A 23738-nucleotide genomic window follows, 5' to 3' on the forward strand; every position below is an offset into this window, starting at 1 on the left:
CCCTAATGCAGACTGGGGCTTTGAGGGTAGCGAGAGGATTTCAGTCCCTAGGGCCGCAGATTGGGGATTTTGATTCCGCATTCAATGATCTTGCTGTAAATCTCCTTGCTGTAGCTGGTAGAGGCCTGGGAAGAGACTGTCTCTTTTGAGACCCCCGAGATGTAGAAAGGAAATATGTGTGTGTGTGTGTGTGTGTGTGTGTGTGTGTGTGTGTGTGTGTGTGTGTGTGTGTGTGTTCAAGTGCGTGGGGGTGTGTGTGTGAGAGAGAGAGAGAGAGAAGTGTGGGGTGTGAGGCGAACTCTCCCACCCATATGGCTGAAAGGGTCTGATGCTGCTTATAGCCCATAGGGTTGCCCCCTTGTGCATCACGCCAGCTGTGAGAAGCCATCAGTTCAGCCATGCATAGCAAAGAGAAAAGGGGGCTGGGCCTCTCTTCAGCTCCCCCTACCCCTTTTACATTTTCAGCATGGCTCTGTCTGCCTCCCTGCCTCCCCACCGAGCCCCTCTGCCTATGACCCTGGTCAGCCCTCGAGGGGATGTATCTGGTAATTTACAGTAGCATGCGTGTTAGGAATCCATCTGCATGCAGGGGGATGGGAGAGAGGTCTGGATGGTCCTCCGTGATGCAGAACTGCGTGACCAAACAAAATTGGAGATCTGGGTGAGCTATGAGCCGTGAACAGTTAATTGGCCAAGTCAGCAGCCTCTTGCACCATTCGCTAATTACTTAAGGCCAGATTTGCTAAAGGGCTCAGCCCCCAACAGCTCCTGCTGAGAACAGTGGAGAATCTGCCCTCCCCTGACCCGGGAACAATGGGGGCTGAGCTCTTCTAAAATCCAGCCACTGGATTTTGATGCTTTTGTGATTTGACATCTCGCCATGAATGGTTCATGCCAGTGGGTTTCAGTCTCTGAATTGTTGTTCGCCACCTAACGTGGTATGGTCTCTGCTTTCTTGATTAGACATTCCTACCAATCATAGCAATGTTCCCTACTGTACTGAATGGGATCAAAATATTTATACCCTCATGCTCCAGGGCTAAGCAGACCTGAGCAGGGTCAGGAAGTAACTTCCCATCTGGGAAGGCTGTTCCCTTATGCTCCATGAAGGGGTTTTGGGAAAAGCTGATGCTGGCACTATCAGAGGCAGAATACCAGATTGCATGAACCGTGGGCCTGATCCACCCTGGCGATGGTATGGGTCTGATCCAAAACCTGCTGCTGATAATGGAAAGACTTCACTGGATCATACAGTCAGGTGTTCCTGATGTAGCAGCCCTGTTGGAGGAAGTTCACTGGTCATAGAAAGGACAGTAATAATAAACCCATCCCATTCTGAGATGGGCCAGATGTGAGGGTGGAGTTTGTATTCTTAGACTGACAGCCAGGCTTCTCATTCTTGGTGGATTCCCTGGGCTGGAAAGGAAAAATTCCCTTTAACTGCACCCCGGCAGCTGCATTCACTTTCCTTTTATGCCATAGGTGTTCACCTCCCAATCTGTTGTGTGCAGCAGAGGCTGGTGCTGGACATGACATTTCCCTTCCCTTGGGCAAAACAATCTTCACCCTCGTAGGGTTTGATCTTCGCGATAGCTGTGAGATGGAACAGTGTCTCCAGTCCCTGGGCACAAAGGGTGTATTTGCTCTTACCCTCTAGCTTTGGCTGGTGTTTCAAATAGCAAAGGCTTGCATTATTGCCAGCCTGCAATGGTCCAAAATTATGATATTGGCTGAAAACTCATGAGGGGTTACTTTGTTTTGAATAATCCATTTTAAGCTCTTTTTATTGGCCTTCTGTGCTCTGAGCCTTTCAGGATCATGTTTTCAAGAGCTGCCTCACAACCCTAGTTCCTGCTAAGGTGCGCAGCTGCGCACAAAAAATTCTCCCCCTCCTCCCAACCTCCTCTGGAGAGACACACAGCAGCACTTACATGGCAGGTGGCTGCTCCAGTGGGCAGGGCCAGCTGAGACGGGTGTGGTGAGAGCCGCTGGTGTGGGGGGGGTGGGACCTGCCGCGTGGCGGGGCGGTGGGAAGGCCTGCTCCAGTGGCCAGGGTTGCCACGTGGCAGGTGGGGCCGGGGCCTGTTCTGGCAGCTGGGGCCAAGAACAGGATCTGCCGCATGGTAGGGGGGGTCTGCTGCGGCTGCTTGGAACATGTGTGTGTGAATAAATCGGGTACCACTTCCAAACCAGCACACAATATTGGCGCACAAGCCAAAACTCACTTCGCTCATGGTTGGAAAATCTTAGAGAGGACACTGCTCACAACTGGTAGGGTTAAGAGCTCCCTAAATGATAGGTGAGGCACTCACCTAAATCACATGACTCCAGGCACTAGGGATTTAAGAGACACACCAACTATTGCAAGAGTTGCCGTAAAACGGTGAGACTTGGCAACACTAAATGTGGAGACCTTAGACTGGGGCTTCAAAACACTTGGGCCCGTGCTTCACGTTAAGCAGGCAAGTCATTCCATTGTGACTCCTTATTGCTCTGTTTTGTGGGCTCAGGGCCTAGCTCCTGTTAGCAGGTTTGGTTTGTCCCACACCATGTAACGAATATTTGCAACATGCCTGGATCATGTAAACAGCTGGATAGCAGCATAGGCATTCCATTTTGGTTTTGTTAGTGGTTGGTTAATGAAAGTTTAGAAATGGATTCCAATGGGGCATTGCAATAATTCCATGCTGCTGATGTGAAATTCAGATGTCTTTTTTGGGGCTTGGTCTCTTGCTTTCTGGGTTGCTGGATGCTGAGAAGGAAATGGGTTAAACTTTAACCATAGGGTTTGGGAGGGATTTCAGTGCACTGCAGTGAATTTCACGATAAGTAACTATACCTTTTCAGCCAAGCCACAGGCCTGCATGATGGCTTCCCTGCAAGCGCTGGGAAGCAGTTCTTCAAGAGAGGACAGAAAGTGTTGGTTTAAAGATCTGACGTGACCCTGACAAATGCCAGGAAATTCAAAGTCAGAAATCTATTCCTTTAGTATTATTTTTTAATGGAGGAAAAAATTGTTCTTCTCTGTTCCTTTGCAATGTGGTTCCAGCTCCTTTCATTCCTAGACTGAGACCTCACCAGCCAAATGTCAGACCTTATACTTCTTTTTTAATAGCTTTCTAGGAGGAGAGAGGGTGTCTAATGAAAAAAGCAGATGGATGTTTACCTAAGTGACCTTTGCTAGAGCAAGGAAAACATCAGGCATTTCCAGCAGAGCTGAGACTTGAAGAGAACAATTGGAAATGGGAGGGAGGAAAAGATCTATTAGATTTTCTAGTCCACCCCTGCAGCAGTGCAGAATTCCATGCTTTTCCATGAGAAGCAACCAGGGCACTTAGGGCAGGACTGAGCCAGCTCCCATGTTTAATGGTTGCCTGTCAAGAGCCACCTTCTTCTAAAAAAACATAAGAACAGCCATACTGGGTCAGATCAAAGGTCTACCTAGCGCAGTATCCTGTCTTCCAACAGTGGCCCATGCCATATTCCCCACAGGGAATGAACAGAACAGGGATTCATCAAGTGATCCATCCCCTGTCACCCATTCCTAGCTTCTGACAGTGACTAGGGATGCCATTCCTATCCATCCCAGCTAATAGCCATTAATGGAACTGTCCTCAGTGAATTTATCTAGTTCTTTTTTGAATGCTGTTAAAGTCCTGGTCTTCACAACATCCTCTGGCAAGGAGTTCCACGGGTTGACTGTGCACTGTGTGAAGAAAAACTTCCTTTTGTTTGTTTTTAACCTGCTACCTATTAATTTCACTTAGTGACCCCCCTAGTTCTTATGTTATGGGAACAAGTAAATAACTTTTCCTTATTCACTTTCTCCACATCAGTCATGATTACACCGCTCCCATATCCCCCCTTAGTCTCCTCTTCACTAAGCTGAAAAGTTCTAGTCTTTTTAATCTCTCTTCATATGGCAGCTGTTGCAAACCTCTAAAGGATAAGATCTATCCCTATACAGTGGGCTTTATCAGCACAAGACTGAAGCACCACTCTGCTGAATGCTTAACTGGTGTTTAGGCCTCGTGATCCTCCATGAAAGGGAGACTTTCACCCGTTCATGGTTGGCTTTTGAAAGCATCCCTCAAATACGTCATTTTGCTGCCTGTGCTTTGGAAAAGCCACCAGAGTCCAGGCGACGGGCAATGGTTTTCTCATCCTGTGAAAATTTCTGTGATATCAAAAAATGTTCCTTCCTTGAAACGGTGCTACATGTCAGAATCTTGAAATTGTCCATCCACTGGGGAAAAAATGAAAAAAACAAACAACCCACCCTTGTTTGGAAATGTTTCCGTCATTTTGGAATCAGAGAATCATAGAGCTGGAAGAGACCTCAGGAGGTCATCAAGTCCAGCCCTCTGCCCACGGCAGGACCAATCCCAACTAAATCAACCCAGCCAGGGCTTTGTCAAGCCAAGACTTAAACATCTCTAGAGTTGGAGATTCCACCACTTCCCTAGGTAACCCATCCCAGTGCTTCACCACCCTCCTAAGGAAATAGTTTTTCCTAATATCCAACCTAGACCTCCCCCACTGCAATGTGAGACCATTGCTCCTTGTTCTGTCATCCGTCACTACTGAGAACAGCCTCTTTCCATTCTCTTTGGAACCTCCCTCCAGGAAGCAGAAGGCTGCTACCAAATCACCCCTCACTCTTCTCTTCTGCAGTCTAAACGAACCCAAATACCTGTGTCTCTCCTGATAGGTCATGCGTTCCAGCCTCCTAATAATTTTGGTCGCCAAATGTTTCATGTTGATTTTTTTTGACTTTATAATTAGCTTAAATTTCAAAATAAAAAGTCATTTGGAATTTTTAAAAATAAAAAGTCTGGAATGTTTCCTTTTGTTCCAAGATTCCAAGGCCCAAAAGAATTTGTTGTGATCCTCATCTAATCTGATTTCCTGTACAACACAGGCTGGGGGAGTTGCTCAAAACAATCCCCTTTGGAATAATTCTCTATTGAAACACTTGGATAATTTCAAAATGTTTTGGGAAAAAAAATCAACTCAAAAAAGTCACCTGAAATGACTCTTTCCTGTGAAACATTTCAGTTTTGACAAATCGGCATTTTCCCAAAACAGAGGAGGTGCAGGGGGCGTACAGTTCTGCTGGGAGGGCAGATATGACTGGGTTAAACCCACGCTGCTGCTTTCAGGAGCGTCTCCTCTCTTGATCCTTTTGGCAAGATCTCACCAGGCCTGATCTGAAGGCTACCGAAGTCGCTGGGAGTTTTTTCCACTGAATGCAGTGGGCTTTGGATTCATCTCCCCCAGTTCTGTCCGCTGCTGCCGGGTAGGGAGTCTTCAGAGAAATACTAAATGCTGCTTCAGGTACACCCTGGAGTGTGACCAGGAGACACGTGGGGTGATCAGAACACAGATGGAGTTAGATTTGTTTTTTATCTGGCTTTTCAGTTGCCTTGGACCCTGTGCTGTTGCCCACATACATGTGCATGCTGCCTGAAACCGGGCACTCCCACAAAGGGGAAAGCTCTTACACTGATCTTACTAACCCAGGTTTTGTGGCAGCTCTGTTTGCGTATGACTCAGCAGCAGAGGGGAGCTATGACACAAACCATTTTAAGGAGGCCTCTGTAGAAAGCCACTGGAGTCTGGGGAGCAGTGGGGAACAGCCTGCCCTCCCTCTTTTGGGCTATGTCTACACTACCAGTTTTTGCCGGAAGAGGCAATGCAAATGAAGTGTTGATTAGCATACTGTTATGCTTCATTTGCATAATGTATTCTGAGCTGTTTTTGTGCAGAAACAGGCAGTGTGGACGTGTCCTTTTTGTGCAAAAACCCCTTTTTGCGCAAGATCCTTAACCCTCTCCGGGAGAGACATAAGGGTTTTTTGTGCAAAAAGGAAACATCCACACTGCTTGTTTTTGTGCAAAAACAGTTCGGAATACATTATGCAAATGAAGTGTGACAATATGCTCATAAGCACAATATGCTCATTTGCATTGCCTCTTCCGGCAAAAACTAGTGGTGTAGACAAAGCCTTGGTTATATCACTTGCGTCTCACATGATCCTCTTCACCACCATGTTACTGGCTGCAGAAGGGAGTTTGCTCTCCAGTCCTTGTTGCATAGGTGGGGGAAGCAGGGTTGCTGGGGGCACTGCATATAAAGGAGTCACAATTTGGTTTAATGACTCTCAGCAGCCCCGCTGTACAGAATGTCCCATGCCCCCCTTGTGCAGGTAGCATGGCCTAGCTCTGTGATATCAGGCGGGTTTCTCCAGGGCATGCTGTCCTCTCCCCTGCTCCAGCACCACGTCTGAGAGTAGGTAGGGTATCATTGTACCTCGCTGTGACTCAGAGTTCTGCCCTAGGTAGGATTTAGCCCAGGGATGGGCAATAATTTTCGCAGGGGCGGGATTACTTAATGCGTTTTGGTACATGATCACGGAATGGGCGGGGCATGGGGCGGAAGGGGCGGGGCTGGGGACTAGTCTCACCTCAGAGTTGTCTGGGGCTGGAGGCTCTGAAGTAAAAACACAGCAAAGGGCTTGGGGCTCCCAGTCCTGCCGCTAGCTCCCATGTTGCCTGGCAGCCGCCTGGGGTTGCTGCAGCTGTTTAAAAGGTTCTCGGCTCCTGCCGGGGTAGCCCAGTTACTGAGACCCGTGAGCCATTTCAATAGGATCCTGCTGCCTGAGTCCACCCGGAAATTCGGTGGCCAGGATATAACTAGAAAGTGGCCATATACAGCCTGTGGGTCGGATCAAAGCATCTTACCCAGCCCCATCTTTCTGACCATCATATCCCACCTTCCCGGACATATTCATCCACGCTGTGTTTGCCTGTAGCATGCTCGCCTGATTGGTGCCACCCGAAGTCCTGGGAGGAATGCCGGCTGGGTGTGTAATGAGATCATGCTCCATCCAGCCCTTCCCGGACAGTTCTACAACTCTTTGCATGAAGAGGCACTGGCCCTGCGGTGGGTGCTTCATTTAAAGAGATGCAATTTTTTTTACATGCAGCAAGCGCAGGGATGCCAGTGCTATAAATTGACACGGAGGTGCCTTGCACAGTTTAAGCGCTGATGGGGATACATCTCTCCCTCTGCTACCTACCGGTTCTGATGGCTCCTTCACCTCCCTACGCAGCCACTGTACATGTGCTAGGGAAGCTGATGGAGTTGGGCCATCTCTCATTTAGCTACACATCCAGATTCTTGGCTGCTCATCTGACGCTGCAGAGCCTGGCCCGCTTGCTGTTTCAGAGATGTTCAGCTATAGTTGGCTGGCGAGATGGTTTTTATGGTTTTTTTCCCTGTGAAAAATAAGGACAAAACAGAGGTTTGGTTTTAATTTTTTTTTCTTGGTCTTTGCATTTTTTTCAGGTTTTCATCCAAGCACTCAACACCCACATTGTTCTTTGTTTTTAAACTGAAAACTAATGAGTTGCCAAAGCCCCAGAAATGTTCAGTGTTTGGGACGGGCACTGGCGCAACTGGGCCGGGAAAACTGGTTCCATTGTGGGCACCCACAGTTTGAGAAGATTGCTGACAAATTGGAGAGGAGTCAGAGAGGAGCCAGGAGAATTCTGAGGGCGGGGTGGGGAACCTTTATTAGGTTGGGGACTGCTGACCCACAGAAAAATCAGTCGGGGGCCACACAAAAATGAGAAGCAAAACAAACAAACAAAAATCAAGACCTCACTGACATGGCCCTCAACTGGGAAGCAGAAAGACACTCCCCACATTCCCCTCATACACCAGTGCCTAGGGGGCCCGGGTGAGTAGATTTTGTGGGCTCCCTATGCTCTAGGGTGGGGCCAAAAATAAGGGGTTCACAGTGTGTGGAAGGGGGCTGCTGGGAAGCAGGCTTGGGGTGAGAGGACTGCTCAGGAGGTAGGATGCAGGAGCAAAGTGGGGGTGGGTGAGTCTGGGCAGGATGGGGGGGGTCAGAGCTGGAGTGCCAACAACAGCTCCCTGATCCTGGGGGGAAGCCCCATGCCTTGGGGGCCAGAGCCAGGCAAACTGGGGGTCGGATGCAGCCCTCAGGCCTTAGGTTCTCCACCCCTGGATTAAAGGATTAGGAAACCTGCCTTATAGTGAGGCGCTCAGACTGTCTAGCTTTGGTGGAAAAAATGGTTTAAGGAGTAACTTGATGAGTCTATAAATATTTGCCTGGGGAACAAATATTTTTTAATGGGCTCCTCGATTTAGCAGGGAAAAGTATAACGTGATCCAGTGGTAGGAAGTCGAAGCTAGCCAAATGCGGACTGGAAATAAGGCGTGCATTTTTTAACAATGAGAGTAATTAACCATTGGAACGATTTACAAAGGGTCATGGAGGATTCACTGGTCATTTTTAACTTCTAAATGCTCTGCTTTTGGAATTCTTTTGGGGAATTCCTTTGGCCAGTACCCTACCAGAGGTCAGATTAGATGGTCACTGGGGTCCCTTCTTGCTTCGACCTCTAGGAATCTGTGAGTTTGGTGTTCGGGAAACCCCTCCTCGACTGGCAACAAAGGGAACATTTTGGCAGGGTCCGCTGGTTCTGTTGAAACGCCGTTTTCCATTAAAAAAAAAAAGACAGAAAATGCCTGCGCGTCTCTGCACTCAGTGGCACAGGATGGGAAGAAAGGACTGACACGTGGGTGGCAAAGGGAACAAATAGACTCTCTGACATACAGGCAGCGAGGGGATAATTGAGCATCTGTGTGCCGGGAAACAAGCCCTCAGTCAGGAGCAGGCGAGGCCTTGCGCTGGGCCACTGACTCGCCCACTTGGCCTGTGCCGCCCCTTCCCACGCTGGCAAAGGTGCTGTGGTTTCATTGTCACCATTATCAAGTCTTATTCCCCCCCCCCCCCCCCCGGCTTGGATACACCTCCTCAGTGCTGCTGCAGTAGCATAAGGGAGGGATAGCTCAGTGGTTTGAGCGTTGGCCTATTAAGCCTAGGGTTCTAAGTTCAACCCTTAAGGGGGCCATTTAGGGATCTGGGGCAAATCTGTCAGGGATGGTACTTGGTCCTGGTGTGAGGGCAGGGGACTGGACTGGACTCAATGACCTTCCCTTCCAGTTCTATGGCAGAGGTATATCCCCTTATTTATTTAAGCCATGGCAGATGCTGCCTGATGGCTAGAGCATTCTGGCTGGCTGGCTGGGTGGGGGAAGGGGATATGGGGCCGGAGAGTGGACCTGGAGCCCTTTCGTCCTTGGTCCCTGCTCTCACTCTAGCTCAGGCTGGCGGTGACCAAAAGCCCCCCTCCCCCGTGGTCCTATACAAAGTGGCAGGTCTTGGACAGGCATCCACTTCATAATAGCCACCCCTGTGGTCTCTGCAGAGGTGCTGAATTCTCAGACACCTTGAGGTCAGGGGGTCCTTCTGGCTTAGGGCTAAGCTCCCCATGTGTTGTGGGGGAGGCGGGTGGTACACCTGTGGAGGCTGAACACCCCTCCACGCCCCTTAGCTGGCCTATAGTAGGAGTGACCTGTGATGGGCAGCCTGGGCAGGGCTTCACTATGCGCTGGAGCCTCTCGTGCTGCGGCCGTGTGTCTGTGGGCTTCTTTGTCTAGGCCACAGAGAAGTCTGGCCAACTCAGGGTCGGCCCAGCCCTCAGCACAGGGCCAGCAAACCACCAAAACCACCAATAACCTGAAGGCAACCCTGCCAGAGCGTCGCTAACCACAGCCAGGGGATCCTGGGAGGACAGTGCAGCTTTGGTTGCCTGCCCACGTGTGGACAGGAAGCTGGTGTGCTCGGCCAGTGCCAGTCACAGGGCACTGAGAAGCAGGAGGGAGTGTGTGTGTGTGTGTGTGTGTTACACCCTTTCTCTCTTTCTCTCTCGCTCGCTCTTTACAGCTCTCCTCTCTTTCTTTTCCTTTCTCATCCTGGTGCACCCACCATAAGACAGCACAGGTGACACCGAATTGCCACCAGGAGAAGTACCCTGCATTCCCCCCGACCCCCGTTCCACTTTCTTTGCTGAAACTCTCTTCATTCCAAACATCTTACCAGAATTGTAGGACCTGAAAGTCACACCATGTCCTCAGACGGCTCCTTATTCTGATGTTTATCCCTGATACCATGAGCATATGGTAACTGGCATTGCCATATTTCCCCTCCTCCACCTCCAGTTGCTTTTCAGGAGCTCTACGGGGCGTCTTTCCAAGATGTGACTTCACTGCTGAGCTGGGGCGTCCCAAAGGAGACCTCTCCTCCCTTCGCCTTCCCCTGTCTGACGCCGCCCGGCCATGTGGTTTGAACAGGGTGTGAGATTGTTTCGGTCTCCGCTTGATGTGTTTTACTGGTTTGGCCCACGCTCCCCGTGGTTGGTAATCGCTAGCTGGCGGGGTTTCTCCGGGCAGGGGGAGCGGTGCTCTTTTACTGCCGCCTATTCATGTGCTCAGAGCTTGGCACCCACAGAAGGATGGTCACTTTGTTTCCGATGCAGATGGTAGCCAGCCCCTTTGCCTGCTAGTTACTGTGCCTGGAGCGCTGGTGAACAGGGAGAAGGCTTGGCAGTGGACTCTCTGAGAAAGCATCCTGCACTGGGCCAGTGAATCCCTTGCGCCCGATTCTTTTCTTAAATCATGAGTCACGCCATTCAAGTCAGTTCACACCTACTGGGAGTGAAAGGAGGAAGCCCTGTTAGCCTGGAATGAGCCGACCCTGTGACTCCAGGAGGCTGCCTGCTTCTATATTAGAGGCTGGGCCACATTTTCAGCCATAGGGTTGCCAGGTGTCCAGTATTCAACCAGACAGTCTGGTATTTGCGCCTTCTGTCCAGTAAAAAAATTGAGAAAATACCTGATGTGCAATGTCCAGTATTTTCTGGTTTTCCAGCTGGGCGCCCGACGGAAGCCGAGCGGGAGGAGTGGCTGGGAGGTGGGGCGTGATCGGCGCTGGGAGGTTGTGTGTGACGTAGGAGTGATGCAGGGGAGGAGAAGCCCTGTCCATGCTCCTGAGCGCTGGTCAAGAGTGTTGTGGAGCCGTAGCCGGACTCCTCATGCTTCTCCGGGACCATGCACAGGACAGGCAGCGCCCTGGGATCTGCATGTGCCCGAGTCAGTCCCGCTCCCCACCGGCCGATTCTCTCCCCCCCACGCTCCTCCTGGCCAGCCCCACTCCCTCCGACCCCTCCCAACAGCCCTGCTTCCTCCCGGATGGTTTTCCTCCTCCCAATCTCCTCTGGCCAGCTCCGCTCCCCCCAATCTCTCCCGGCCAGCCCTGCTGCCCCTGACCCTCCACCCCGACCAGCCCTACTTCCTGCCGGCTGTCCTCCCTCCCGCCTCCGATCTCCCCCGGCCAACCCTGCTGGCCCCGACCTCCCTGCCAGCTCTGCTTCCCGTCTCCCCCTCCTCTTGGCCAGCCCCGCTCTGCTCCCAGCCAGTGCCCCCCCACCCCCATCAAGTGTGTCCGGTATTTTTTCTGAAGCTACTTGGTAACTCTGTTCAGTTGTGGAAAGCTGAGGTCCGGGTGCAAGAAAGGTGCATGCAGTTAGCAAGACTGCACATGATTAGGCTCAGTGCCCAATGCCCTCCATTGCCTGATACGTGCATGGAACAGCATGCACGGTTTGGTTTGGTTTTGCCTTTGCCCTCTGATGTGGGAGCCTCCTGCATTGGATGTTACTGAATTATGCTGTACTGAGATTTTCATGGCGATTTTTCCCTCACGACCCTGAGGAGAGCCAGGGAGCAAAACACCAACCCTGTGAGGTATCCAGTCGGAGAAAGTGTCCTCCATACTACAGAAACATGGCTTTGGAGAACAGGGACCCATTGGGCTCGTAACTGGGGAAGCTGTAGCAGCTAGATTCCCCCTGTGCTGGGGTAACTACTTAAGGGGAGCCTCAAAGCCTTGTGGTAGTGCATTGCAGGCCAATTTATACACAGGAGAAAAGGGATGTAGTAAAAGTTGGATGATCATGAAATAGAATGCAAACCCAATGTGGGTCCCATGAGCAGGGGCTGTTCCAGCTCAGATGCTTCCAGCCTCGCATGGGGCTGCTGGCTTCCAGCCTGTGTGGGGCTGGAAGTGGCAACCCCACATGGTAGTCTAATGGGGCTGGAGCAGCCCTCCATTAAGCGTTAACCATGAAGGGTGATGCTTACCAGCTAACTGGTTACCCATTAACATCCCTAATGAGCCCCGGGACCTTGGGGTCATATAGACATGTCCTCAAAGCCGTGCTGGGGTTGTGAGGGCAGGGGGCTCACGGCTCTCCCACCAGTACGCGCCCATCCCATGGTGCCATCCAAATATCCAGTTCCCATTGGGTGGGATGCAGAGTGACCATCCCATGACTCACTGGCACACCCAGCTGTGAAAGCGATGGTTAGCTATATGGCATCCCGGCACGGAACGTGGCATAAGATGTGGGTGGATTTTACTAGCTGGAATGGCACATTCTGAGCATTCAGTGACATGGTCCCCTATAATTCAGGACAAGTAGTGTCATAGGTCCTAATTCTCCATGGACTGTATGCCTTCATGCGGTGGGGACCGGATTCAAAGGTCCTGTTCCAAAAGGGCAGACCCCCCTACTGCTTCTGCTAAAGGAGAATCTCTGTTAGGTAGCAGCAGTATAAGGTTTATGACTCACAGGTGAGCATCTCTGATTCTATCTGGTAGAGGTTGTGTGGGCACACACACGTGCTCTCTAACTCTCTCTCTTTCTCAGGGTATGTCTACACTACAGAGTTTTGTCGAAAAAACGGCAGTTTTTCTGACAAAACTTGAGGAATGTCCACACTGCAATTGCATTCTTCTGCAAGAAAATCAGAGGGGTTTTTCCAACATTTATAATCCTCATTCTACGAGGAAGAAGACTTTTTGTGAAAGAGCTCTTTCGGAAAAAGGTGTGTGTGGACGAGGAAGAGGGAGTTCTTTCACAAGAAAAGGAAAGAGGAAAAGGTACAGGTGTGCTGGTGGCCGTTCCGTCCATAGTAATCACAGCTTACATGCGAGAGAACGTCCACACCGAATGGACGCGATCTTTTGAAAAAGCAGATGGCTTTTTCGATGCACTTTTGCAGTGTGGACGCTCTCTTTCGGAAGAAGTTTTTTCTGAAGATCTCTTCCAAAAAAAGCTTTTTCTGAAAGAAGCCTGCAGTCTAGATGTAGCCATAGTTGTAAGATGTTACCGGCTGCTCCCCAGCCCCGTGAAACCAGGATAAAGGGGGAAATATTTAACTCTCCCTTTTCAGAACCCTTCTAGCCTACCCACAGGTGTTGTTCCTTGCAGAGCTGTGAGCGTGTGGATGAAGCTTTGCTCTATTTCATGGCAGTCTCTCTGTTAATGAGCCCCTCCCTTACCCTTTACGAAGATCAAGAGCTGGACTCTCTCAACTGCAGAGCAAAAATGCTGAGCTGGCCACCAGCTCCAGGGATTAAAGAAGCCGGACGCCCGTGCCTCCTGGGGCTTTGGTCTCACTCCGGTTGCCTGTTTAACATCCATGTAATTATTTATTTTGCTAAGAAGGGGAGAGGGGGTGAAATACCTTCCTCTGAGCAATGTCGTGTTGGCCGGCAGAGACCTCAGCAGCCTGCAGTTCTGAAAGCAGAGTTCCAGGCTGTCAGATCAGTTGGAGGAAATGGAGAATCTGGCTCCGTGCTATAGAGTTCTGTGGTTGCCGTGGTCGAGACGTTTTGGGCTGGGGCCAGGAAGGAAAAGGTGGTTTGCATCTGACTCCCCCTCGCCCCGTTCACCTCCTTTCACAACTGAATTTTGGGAAGTCAAAATAGTGCTTTCAAAGGCGCCACGATCCAGGGTGCACATTGCACCTCAGCTATTGGATTTGATTAGTCTTGGTTAATATAGAGCAGGGCTACTTAACACATGGCCCGCAGCCTGTTTGTTTGCAGCCCACAGTATGGTTTGGGTTTACGCGGAGCTCAATACACGGCCCATGGGATTCTTTGAACATCACCTCCATTGGGAACATGCTCCACAACGGCGAGTCAATATAATGGTCTTCTGTTGATACGCGTTTTAGTAGTTAAATTCCTGGACTGTCATTTCTCATTAAGGGTATGTCATTTCTCAGAGGGATGCAGATTAGGCAGGTCAACATTGCAAATGAGACAGGGATTTAAATATCCCATGCCTAATTTGCATAAAAATGGCCACCACGTTTTGCCGACTCAGCACTTTGTCGGCAAAAAGTGGCAGTTTAGAGGGGGATCTGTTGAAAAAGAAAGCCTTTTCCAACAGATCCTGTAAACCTCCATGCAGGAGGCATAATGATCCCTTATACACAGCCAGCCAGTAATGGTAGTCTTTACTTCAATGTAAGTAACTGAAGTCACCCTTATACCTTCTATCATCAAGGTAAAAGCAACCTGGGCCTTGGGATTTTGCCTTGAGACATCTATCTCAGTGTACAAACTAGAAATGTAATAGTGTCACTATTTAAACCGATAACCAAGAAGCATGAGCTTATCAGTTACTGTAAAGGTTGCATTCTGGCTCCTGGCCCTGCTCCTGGGGAGCCAGCTGCCACCCCACACTGCTGGCTCTGTATCAGAGACTGCAGCGTGGGGTGGCAGCCGGCTCCCTGGGAGTGGGGCTGGGAGCTGGGCAACAGCCAGGAGTAGGACCAGGAGCAGGCTGCTGCTCTGCGCTGCTGCCTCTGATATAGAGGAAAAGCCGGCTCCTGGCGTGCAGTGGCTCCCGGGGAGCTGGCTGCTGCCCAGTCTCTGCTGTGCAAAGCTTATAAGGCTCCCCGGGAGTGGGGCTGGGATCCGGGAGCTGGCTGCACTGCGGGTTCTGCAGACAGTGTGTAACCGCTGAGATTTTTCATGGTTACCTAATTAACCGCTTTTTAGCATACCTCGTACAAACACTCCGCCTGAGGGCAGGTCTGCACCATGCTAGGCACGGTGCAGCATAATGGACCGATCCTGGCCCACGGAGCACGCAGCGCAGAGGGAAATGCATTTGCAGGGGATAACTCAGAATACTTCTGTCTGAATCGAAGTTTGGAACCCACAGCGTCCAAGGGTTAGGAGTGCATTAGGCAGCCTCGCCCAAGGACTCTCCTCCACTCAGCCACCCTCCATCTGAAATCGCCACCATGGTCTGTTAATTTTGCCAGGGGATATGAGTGCCATTGAGATTCTGTGCCCTTCCTGCCTGGGGGCAGGTGAGCGCGCGAAGATTTCCAGACCACAAGGGGCTTGACTTTCCAGAAATGTTGGGTCGGTGGGGGCTGTGGTACTTGTGGGAGTCAGAATTGATATAAATGCGATGTCCTTGTAGCTAGGCCTTCTGTGAAGCAATAGCCAGCCTGCTGGTTCGCTGACCCTGTCTCTGTCCCTCTCCCTTGCAGGTGGCTGGTGGTGCAGTATGTCTTTGTTCCTAACCCCGGCATCCAGCAGGAAGTAGCAGCTGGTCCCTGGCACTTGTTCATTCCCCTGAGAGATGTCTGCGACCAGAGGCAATGGAGAGCACTGGAAGTCTTTGGAGTCCGTGGGGATCAGTCCGAAGGAGCTGGCTCTGGCGGAAGCCCTGCAGATGGAGTATGATGCTCTGTCCCGCCTGAGGCAGGACAAAGAGGAGAGTCAGGCCAAGCAAAATACTGACCGGCCTCTCATCTCCTGGGATGACCCGGCTCTGGATTACACCAAACCCGCGGTCAGGAACGACTGCCACAGCATCAAAATAATGCGAGGCCTCTCTGGCTCGGACCCCACCCTCAATTACAACTCCCCCTCGGTCCAAGGCAGTTCGAGGGCTCCTGGTACCAACAACACTACCTCATCGGTCCCGCCACCCGAGCCAGAGAACCAGCCTTGGCTGAAGTGCCCTCTTGCCAGTGACTACCTGTACATCTTCGATGGCTCGGGGGAAGACTTCCTCAGCGAGCCTCTCAATGGGACCTCGTGCCAAGATGGCTCCCCCAAGAAGCTCTCCCCTCCCCCGCTTCCCCCTCGGCTCTCCATCTGGAGCTCCTCTGAGGTGAATCACTCTTCCCTCAAAAGCTCCTCACTACCCTACAAAGGGCCCCATCCCAGAGACATCAACATGTTCTCCTCAGCCCACGAGCTGGCCGACGGAAAGCTGCTCGGCCGCAGGATCTCGGAGGAAGACCCCTACGGCACCATGGACTACGACGGCATCAACGACGCCATCACCCGCCTCAACTTGAAATCCACCTATGACACGGATCTGCTGAGAGATTCCACCTGGGGCTGGAAGGAAGGCAGGGGCATCTTCGAGAAGGAGACCACTGGAAAGCCAGTGGCTCGGAGCAAGACCATGCCACCCCAAGTCCCTCCCAGGACCTATGTCTCTAAGTTTGGCAACCGGAAGAACGCGGCGCCCAACAAGAACCGCAGGATCTCAGTGGATCCGGTAAGAAGTTTTTGGCTTCATTCTTAGAGGCTCGGTGGAGAGAAGCAGGCGTGAAGTCGCTAGCTTGCACCTAGGATGCTCCTACCCATTCACAACTGCCCTTTCTAAGCTTGACCGATAGGATTCAGTTGAGAGGGGGATATACCTCCATTCGCAGCCCCCTGGGTTGTCTTTGCTGCACTGTGAACCTGGGTCTGAGGGACACAGGCTGGTGGACTCGACGTTCCCAAGCATGTTTGAGATGTCTCCGTAACCCTGAGATGACAATTGCTGGAGCCGTGCTTGCGGCTGTTAGTCAAGACTGATTTGTGAGTGGGTGGAAACCAGGTTTGGGCTCGACGCCCAGTGTGTAGTGTAGACATACCCATAAGGGGCCCTGTCTCCTTCCACCACCACCTTAGAGGGGCGTGGGGCCAAGTTTCAGGTGTGCGAGGGAGGCTTTGCTGGACAGGAGACAGAGAAGACTCCCAAGGGCTGAAGGATTTGATAGGATTCCGCTTGCCGGGCTCCATGGAAGGAGGAGATTCTGGCTTGGCAGCTCAGGGCTCAGGACATGTCTGTGAACTAGTCCTGCACATAGCTGAGGCCAGGCCTACTAGAATAGCTTGCCAGGGAACAGATGCAATGCAGGCCAGCCAGGCAGGGAGGTGATGCATACCAGAGGAGTTGGCAGGTGGTCTTGCACAGAGGCAGCATGCATGCAAATAAATCTGTCTCTCTCTCGTATCCCTCTCTTTGTTCCCCGATTACTGTAAGGAAACCGGCTTTACCCTTGTATCATTCTGTGCTCTCTAATGTGGGGCCTACGCATCTTCGTTAAGGATGTCTGTGCATTGGCTTAGGCCCCCTTCCCTCCAGGCAGGAGGGGGTTTCTGCAAACACATTGCCCCAGAGGGGTTGGATCACGAGGCTGCCTTAACCCTCCTGGAGGGCACAGCAGAGTGAGGCAATCAGCTGTGGAGGCAGCAGAGGAGAAGACCTGCAAACCCCTTGACAGTCCAGTCGGCAGCCGGTTGTGAGATTGCTATGAAATGCTCCGCCCCGATGCTAGAGACCTCGTGCACGGCCCCCTCTTTCCAAGCACCGATTCTCTCTCTCCTTTCAGGAGGGTTGTCAGGTGTCCAGTATTGGCCTGGACAGTCCGGTATTTGTGGCCTCTGTCCGGTAAAAAAAACAGAAAATATCGGACATGTAAAATGTCCAGTATTTTCTGTTGTTCTCGGATGGAAGGCCGCTTGGGACATTCTTCCCTTGCCGTGTCTGGCAGGGGCAGAGGGAGCACGGAGTGTTGGAATTTAAAGGCGCAGTGACTCTGTTTTTCTTCGTGCAGGTTTTTTTTTTTTGCCCCCCCCCTCGTTTTTTTTTTTTGCTCAACAAGTTTGGTCTCCCCCCTCAACCAATTTTTCCCCCGCCATGTTTTATGAAAGTATCTGGCAACGCTACCTTTCAACTCAGGCAGCCTCTGGGCCTTACTAGGCAGATTCTGGGCATGACCACAGCCCCCAAGTGAATTTGCAGGTCTGGGGCAAGGAGTCTCAAATGCTTCCCTAGCGGGAATGGCAGCTAAACCAAGAGAAGGGCTCATGAATCCCTCCCTTTCCATGTGCCATCACCCACCTCCCTTGCCCTTTGCACTTGCATAACTCCCCCCGGGGAAGCTACAGCCCTTGCTGGAATCAGAAAGCAATAGCGGGAAGGTGTTTCCTACAGCTGAAAAGAAAGAAGAGGAGCCGCTCTCTACAATACACAGGTGCCTTGTGATACAGCGCAGGTCTGGGGACGCTCTTCAATTCTGAGCATCCTTTTCTGCCTTCTGCACCTGCTCTCCCCCCACCTCCATTGACCATTAGCGTTTGGGACCTTGGTTTTAAGACTCCGCTGTAAGTCTCCAGCACGCAGGCGTAGGATGCCTTTTAAAGTCGGCTCCGGCTCATTCCCTAATGATTAGGGTTGCTGCCCCAACCAAAAAAAAGCTGCTTTTGCCTTTCAAACCTGGAACAAAATCTGACCGTGGTCCTGCCCATATGTTCCGTTGGTGGGTGGCCTATTGCGGCACAGGCATCTATGGGCTTCCTTGAGTTACGGCCCTGGACAATGTAACTGTTTGTGCTGTTTATAAGGTCATGGGGAAAGCCCATGCTAAAAGTGGTGGCCAGTATAATAAGCCTTCACCAGCCAGGCAGGATCTGTGTCTCCAGCCCTGACTGTTCTAGCAGCTTGTGAAATGTCACAAGATCCTCGGGAAAGAAACTGGAGTCTCCTTGTAAGCAGCAATGTGGCTGCTCCCTGCTGGGGCGGAGGGGGACCAAAATAGCCTTTGGATCCTACCTTGCTTTCCTCCCCTTAAAATATAGATATGTTCCTCCCAATACTGTCCTAAGTAGCTTCCTGCTGCAAAGAGGGCAGCAGCACATTCCTTCCCATGGCTCTGTGGCTGAGCGCATGCCCTCCATACCCCAACACAGGGTATCAGCAGCTAATTAGGGAATGGGGGGTGGGAAGAATCCCTCTCGGAGGTGATACAGAGGACCATGCCTCCAGGAACGGAGGGATATATGTTCGAGCGAAGTCGCCTTCCCTGCAAAGTCCTGCAGGACTCCCCCCTCTCCTCCTTCAGTGAAAGATGCAGCTGGGGTCTGCTGGTGGGGGTTATGTAAGTGACTCTCTGTTTAATCGGCGCCAGAAACTAATTGTGAAGGAGCATTCAAATCGGCTTTAGCGGCGGTTGTGTTCTCTCCCTCCCTGTAGCTATTCTGGGGGTTAATTGCACGGACAGTGGGCCCATTGTGTGCTGAGACAGAGCGAGTGAGGCTCTTAGACCCGTGCACGCACAGCGCAAGACTGAGCATGGCACTCTGTGGGCTGCTGCATGCCCAGCTGGCATATGGGAGGGAGGGGGGATTTTAAACAGGTTGGGAGGGGGGGAGAAAAGGGAGATGTTCCTCTTGTTTCATAGTGTGAAGCACCAGCAAGTTTCTTTGTAAATTTCTGATGTTTTAATGTACTTTTTTTCTACTGAAATAAAGTGGTCTGGGGGCGGAGGGGGAGAGTATTGGGCTATTTATTGTCTGTTCCTGCCTCTGCCAGGGGCGCCTGAGTCTCCCTGGGCAAGTCACTTTGCCTCGTTCCCCCATCTTGTCTATTTAGATGATAAGCTCTTGAAAGCAGGGACTGTCTCTTGCTTTGTATATGTACAGCACCTGGCGCAAAGGAGCACCGGTCTTAGTTTGGGTGCTAGGCTTTACCGTGGTACAAATACTAATATGGGACTGTGGACTAGTCCCCACGAGGAAAGCAGCGAAAGCCTCATTGCTTGGCTCTTTTACAAGAAGACTAAGAGGTTGGCTTTAGTTCAAAGGAATTTAGGGGAAATTCTCTGGCCTGTGTTATACAGGAGGTCAGACTAGAGCAGAGGTGGTCAATCGGCCCATTGGGGTTCTATGTGTAGTCCGTGAGACATTTTGTTCACTGTTGGCCACACACAGGGTTGCCAGGTTCCGCTGGTTTCCATCCGTGTAGGTTTTTCTCCGGAAGGTGCGTGCTGGTTGCACACAACACTGGCTGTGAGAACCGCCCGCTCCCTGTGCAGCCAAGCACAGTGCTGCTACGGTTCAGTCGGCACCGCCCACAAATTCCAGGTACCCAAGTACAAGTTAGCACAACTGTCCTAACAGTGGAGAGGAACTGTGTCTTGGATGCCCAGCTTGATGTAAGATAGCAGTGAAGACATAGCCCATGTGTGTTATGGGAGAAAGGGCTTAAGAAGCATCTCATGGGGTATGTCTACACTAGAAAGTTAGTTCGAACTAACGGACGTTAGTTCGAACTAACTTTCCTATGCGCTACACTAGCGCTCCGTTAGTTCGAACTTAATTCGAACTAACGGAGCGCTTAGTTCGAACTAGGTAAACCTCATTTTACGAGGACTAACGCCTAGTTCGAACTAGCTAGTTCGAACTAAGGGCTGTGTAGCCCTTTAGTTCGAACTAGTGGGAGGCTAAGGCTTCCCAGGTTTCCCTGGTGGCCACTCTGGCCAACACCAGGGAAACTCTATTGCCCCCCTCCCGGCCCCGGAGCCCTTAAAGGGCCACGGGCTGGCTACTCACTTTGTGCCAGTTGCAAGGCTGCCAGCACCCGTGCCTGCACCTGCCACACCATGAGCCAGCCATCCGAGGGCTCCCAGCCCTCCACTGCTCCCCACGACCAGCCTGGCGGCTCCCGGGAGCCTGCCCGGGGGCGCACAAGGCGGGCGCCCGCCTGGTCAAGTGCGGAGATCGTGGACCTCATCGAGGTTTGGGGGGAAGCCTCAAATGTCCACGATCTCCGCACTAGCCACCGGAACGCGGCCGTCTATGGACGCATGGCTGCCAGCCTGGCCGCCAGGGGCCACCAGCGCAGCCGGGAGCAGGTGCGCTGCAAGATTAAAGACTTGCGGCAGTCCTACTCCCGGGCCTGCCTGCCAGGGGCTGACCCGGAGGCCTGCCCCCACTTCCATGCCCTGGACCGCATCCTGGGGCCTCATGCCGTCCCTGCCCCCCGGGACGTGATTGACCCCGGGGCAGAGGGACCGCTCCTGGACACCGAGGAGGAGCAAGAGGGCTCTGAGAGCCAGGAGCCTGCTGCCAGCCTTCCCAGGACCCGGGACCCCCGAGGCACCCCACAGAGCCGCTCGCCTGCATCATCAGAGGCCGGGGAGGCGTCCACCTGTGAGTACCCTCGTGTTCCCCTTATGTGTACGGGGGGCTGGGGCGAGAGGGAGCCCCGGGACCGTGCGCCTGGGCCTTGCCCACCACGGAGCAGCAGCTGGGGATCCTGCAGGGGCCCTGGCCTTGCAGAGGGGAGCTGGGTTTCACACACCTGGGCCCCTGGGGTAATTGACCGCTGGTCTTCTTGCACCACAGCTGCAGCACCGGGGACTGCAGGGCGCACCACACCGCCTGCAGCAGCCGCCCGCGCCCGGGCAAGCAGGACAGCCAGGAACCAGGAGGACTACCAGAGGCGGCATCTCCGGTTCCTGGACCGACAGCTCCGTCTCCAGGACCACTGGGTCCAGGAGGACCTCAGGCTGCGCCAGAGGAGTCTGGAGGCCCTGGAGGAGCAGGGCCGTGCCCTGCGAGGCCACCTCCAGAGCCTGCTAGACCGCTTTCCATTTCCTCCTCCCCCTGCTCCCCCTCTTGCTCCCCCTCTTGCTCCCCCTGCTCCCCCTCTTGCTCCTCCTGCTCCTCCTGCTTCCGCTCCTGCTTCCTCCACACCCCCTGTCCTCTCTGCCCCCCCCTCCACAACCATTCCCCACCGACGCCCCCGGACCCGCAGTGTGGCGAGACGGGAGAGGCACCCAGACTCCCACCCCTGAGCTTTCCTTTCCCTTCCTCCCTTCCCTCCCCTCCCCTCCCAGCTCCCTCGTCCCAGGTTTCCCCCTCCCTTCTCCCACCTTCATTCCTCCCTCCCCCACCCCAGTTCTCTGAAATAAACAGACGTTTTTGTTTGAAAAACAGGTGTCTTTATTGTACAGTAGCTAGGGAGGGGAAAGGGGAAGGGGGGGGGTAGGGTGGAAGAAGGCCCCGGTGGGGCATGCAGGGAGAGGTCAGTCCTCCTCCTCCTCCACCTGGAAGCTCTCCCGCAGGGCTTCCCGGATCCGGATGGCCCCCCGCTGGGCTTCCCGGACGGCGGCGGTGCGGGGCTGACCGTAGTGTCCAGCCATGCGGTCAGCCTCAGCCATCCAGGCTGGCAAGAAAGCCTCCCCCTTCCGCTCACACAAATTGTGGAGCACACAACATGCCGCCACCACGGGAGGGATGTTGTGCTCGGCCAGGTCCAGACGGGTGAGGAGGCATCGAAAGCGGGCTTTCAGTCGCCCGAAGGCCCCCTCCACCACGATGCGGGCCCTGCTCAGCCTGTTATTGAAGGCCTGGCGGGAGGGATTGAGGTGTCCCGTGTAGGGCTTCATGAGCCAGGGCTGCAGTGGGTAGGCGGCATCCCCCACCAGGCAGACGGGCATGTCCACGTCCCCGACCCTGATGTGGCGGTCGGGGAAGAAGGTCCCGTCCTGCAGCCGCTGGCACACGGAGGAGTTCCGGTACACCCGGGCGTCGTGTGCTTTGCCGGACCAGCCCACATTTATGTCCGTCAACTGTCCCCGGTGGTCACATACGGCCTGCAGGATGACGGAGAAGTACCCCTTGCGGTTCACGTACCGGGACGCCTGGTGTTCCGGGGCACGGATGGGGATGTGCGTCCCGTCGATGGCCCCCCCGCAGTTGGGGAAGCCGAGGGCGCCGAATCCCCGGATGACGGCATCCGGGTCGGCGAGGCGGACCACCCTGCGGAGCAGCACCCGGTTGATGGCCTTGACCACCTGCGGAGAGAGACACAGCAAAGCGTCAATCAGTGGGGCGCCCGGGTGGCTGGGAGCGTGCGTGCCCTGGCAGTGCCCCGCGCCCCACTCCCGGAAGCAACCCCCCTGGCGGCGTGTAGTACGGCCGGGACAGCCCGACCCCTCCGGTGCGGGGCGCTTTCGCCTCCTCCCGCCCCCCCCTTTGTCCCTGGGGCGGCCCATCCCCTCCTCGCAGCCCCCCTGCCCCCCGGCTCGGTGGCCGACGAGCGCCGTACCTGCATGAGCACTGCTCCGACAGTGGATCTCCCCACGCCGAACTGGTTCCCGACGGATCGGTAGCTGTCCGGCGTGGAGAGCTTCCAGAGGGCGATGGCCACCCGCTTCTGGAGGGGGATGGCGGGCCTCATGCGAGTGTCCCTTCTTTGCAGGGCAGGGGCGAGCCACTCGCAGAGCTCCAGGAAGGTGTCCCTCCTCATCCTAAAGTTCTGGGTCCACTGTCGGTCGTCCCAGCGCTCCAGGACGATGCGGTCCCACCAGTCGCTGCTGGTGTCCAGACGCCAGATGCGGCGGGGCACGCCGGTGCCGGGGCGCCGCCGCGGCTCCTCCACGGCCCCCAGGGCGGCCAGGCGGAGAGGCAGGGGGCTGACGTTCCCCAGGTGGTGCCAGGCAGCCTCGAGCCATTGCTGGCAGGCTTGCAGCAGCAAGTCCAGAACGTGCACCAGAAGGTGCAGGGCGAGCCGTGGCTCCATGTTGCCACCTGCGGCGGCCCCCCCGAAGGGAAGCACCGACACAGACGGGCACAGAGACCGACGCTTTGCTGTCCCTCGGCGAGGTTGGCAAGCAAGCAGGAAAAGCTGAGAACCGGCTGTCCAGGGGGGGTCCCTTTAAGCACGAGCCTCAGATAGCCTCAGACAGCAGCCACACAAAGCAACTGCTGACCTGATGCCCTGCCAGAACCGGTTTCAGCTGCCCTTAAATGCCCCCCTGCGTCCAATCAGTGTGGACGCGCTAGTTCGAACTAGCAAAACGCTAGTTCGAACTAGTTTTTAGTTCTAGATGCGCTAGTTCGAACTAGCTTAGTTCGA

The 23738-nt window shown here is 53.5% G+C and overlaps 2 protein-coding genes across 6 annotated transcripts in view; both read left to right on the forward strand.

The window, feature by feature from the left end:
• Window positions 1–23738, forward strand: part of PIK3C2B (phosphatidylinositol-4-phosphate 3-kinase catalytic subunit type 2 beta) — an 89454-nt gene that overhangs the window by 17240 nt on the left and 48476 nt on the right. For 4 of the 5 annotated variants that reach the window (XM_075910112.1, XM_075910115.1, XM_075910113.1 and 1 more), the window contains exon 2: window positions 15295–16319. In XM_075910112.1, the coding sequence (XP_075766227.1) occupies window positions 15387–16319 (933 nt within the window). In that variant the 5' untranslated portion in view covers window positions 15295–15386. Of the gene's footprint in view, window positions 1–15294; window positions 16320–17722; window positions 18973–23738 lie in introns of those variants that run through there. The other variant, XM_075910117.1, reaches the window with a different exon arrangement.
• On the forward strand, window positions 20461–21771 carry LOC142820887 (uncharacterized). Its single transcript, XM_075910118.1, has 2 exons — window positions 20461–21025; window positions 21221–21771. Exons 1-2 carry the CDS (start codon window positions 20476–20478, stop codon window positions 21670–21672), a joined length of 1002 nt encoding a protein of 333 aa, XP_075766233.1. The 5' UTR covers window positions 20461–20475; the 3' UTR covers window positions 21673–21771.

This window comes from Pelodiscus sinensis, chromosome 27 (genome assembly GCF_049634645.1).
Source record: "Pelodiscus sinensis isolate JC-2024 chromosome 27, ASM4963464v1, whole genome shotgun sequence".
NCBI classification, from domain to species: Eukaryota; Metazoa; Chordata; order Testudines; family Trionychidae; genus Pelodiscus; species Pelodiscus sinensis.

Bases quoted from the DNA above. Each gene is read 5' to 3' on its own strand.
- LOC142820887 (XM_075910118.1), top strand. From the start codon at position 20,476: ATGAGCCAGCCATCCGAGGGCTCCCAGCCCTCCACTGCTCCCCACGAC. The intron at 21,026-21,220 runs GTGAGTACCCTC...CTTGCACCACAG, and splicing joins GGCCGGGGAGGCGTCCACCT to CTGCAGCACCGGGGACTGCA.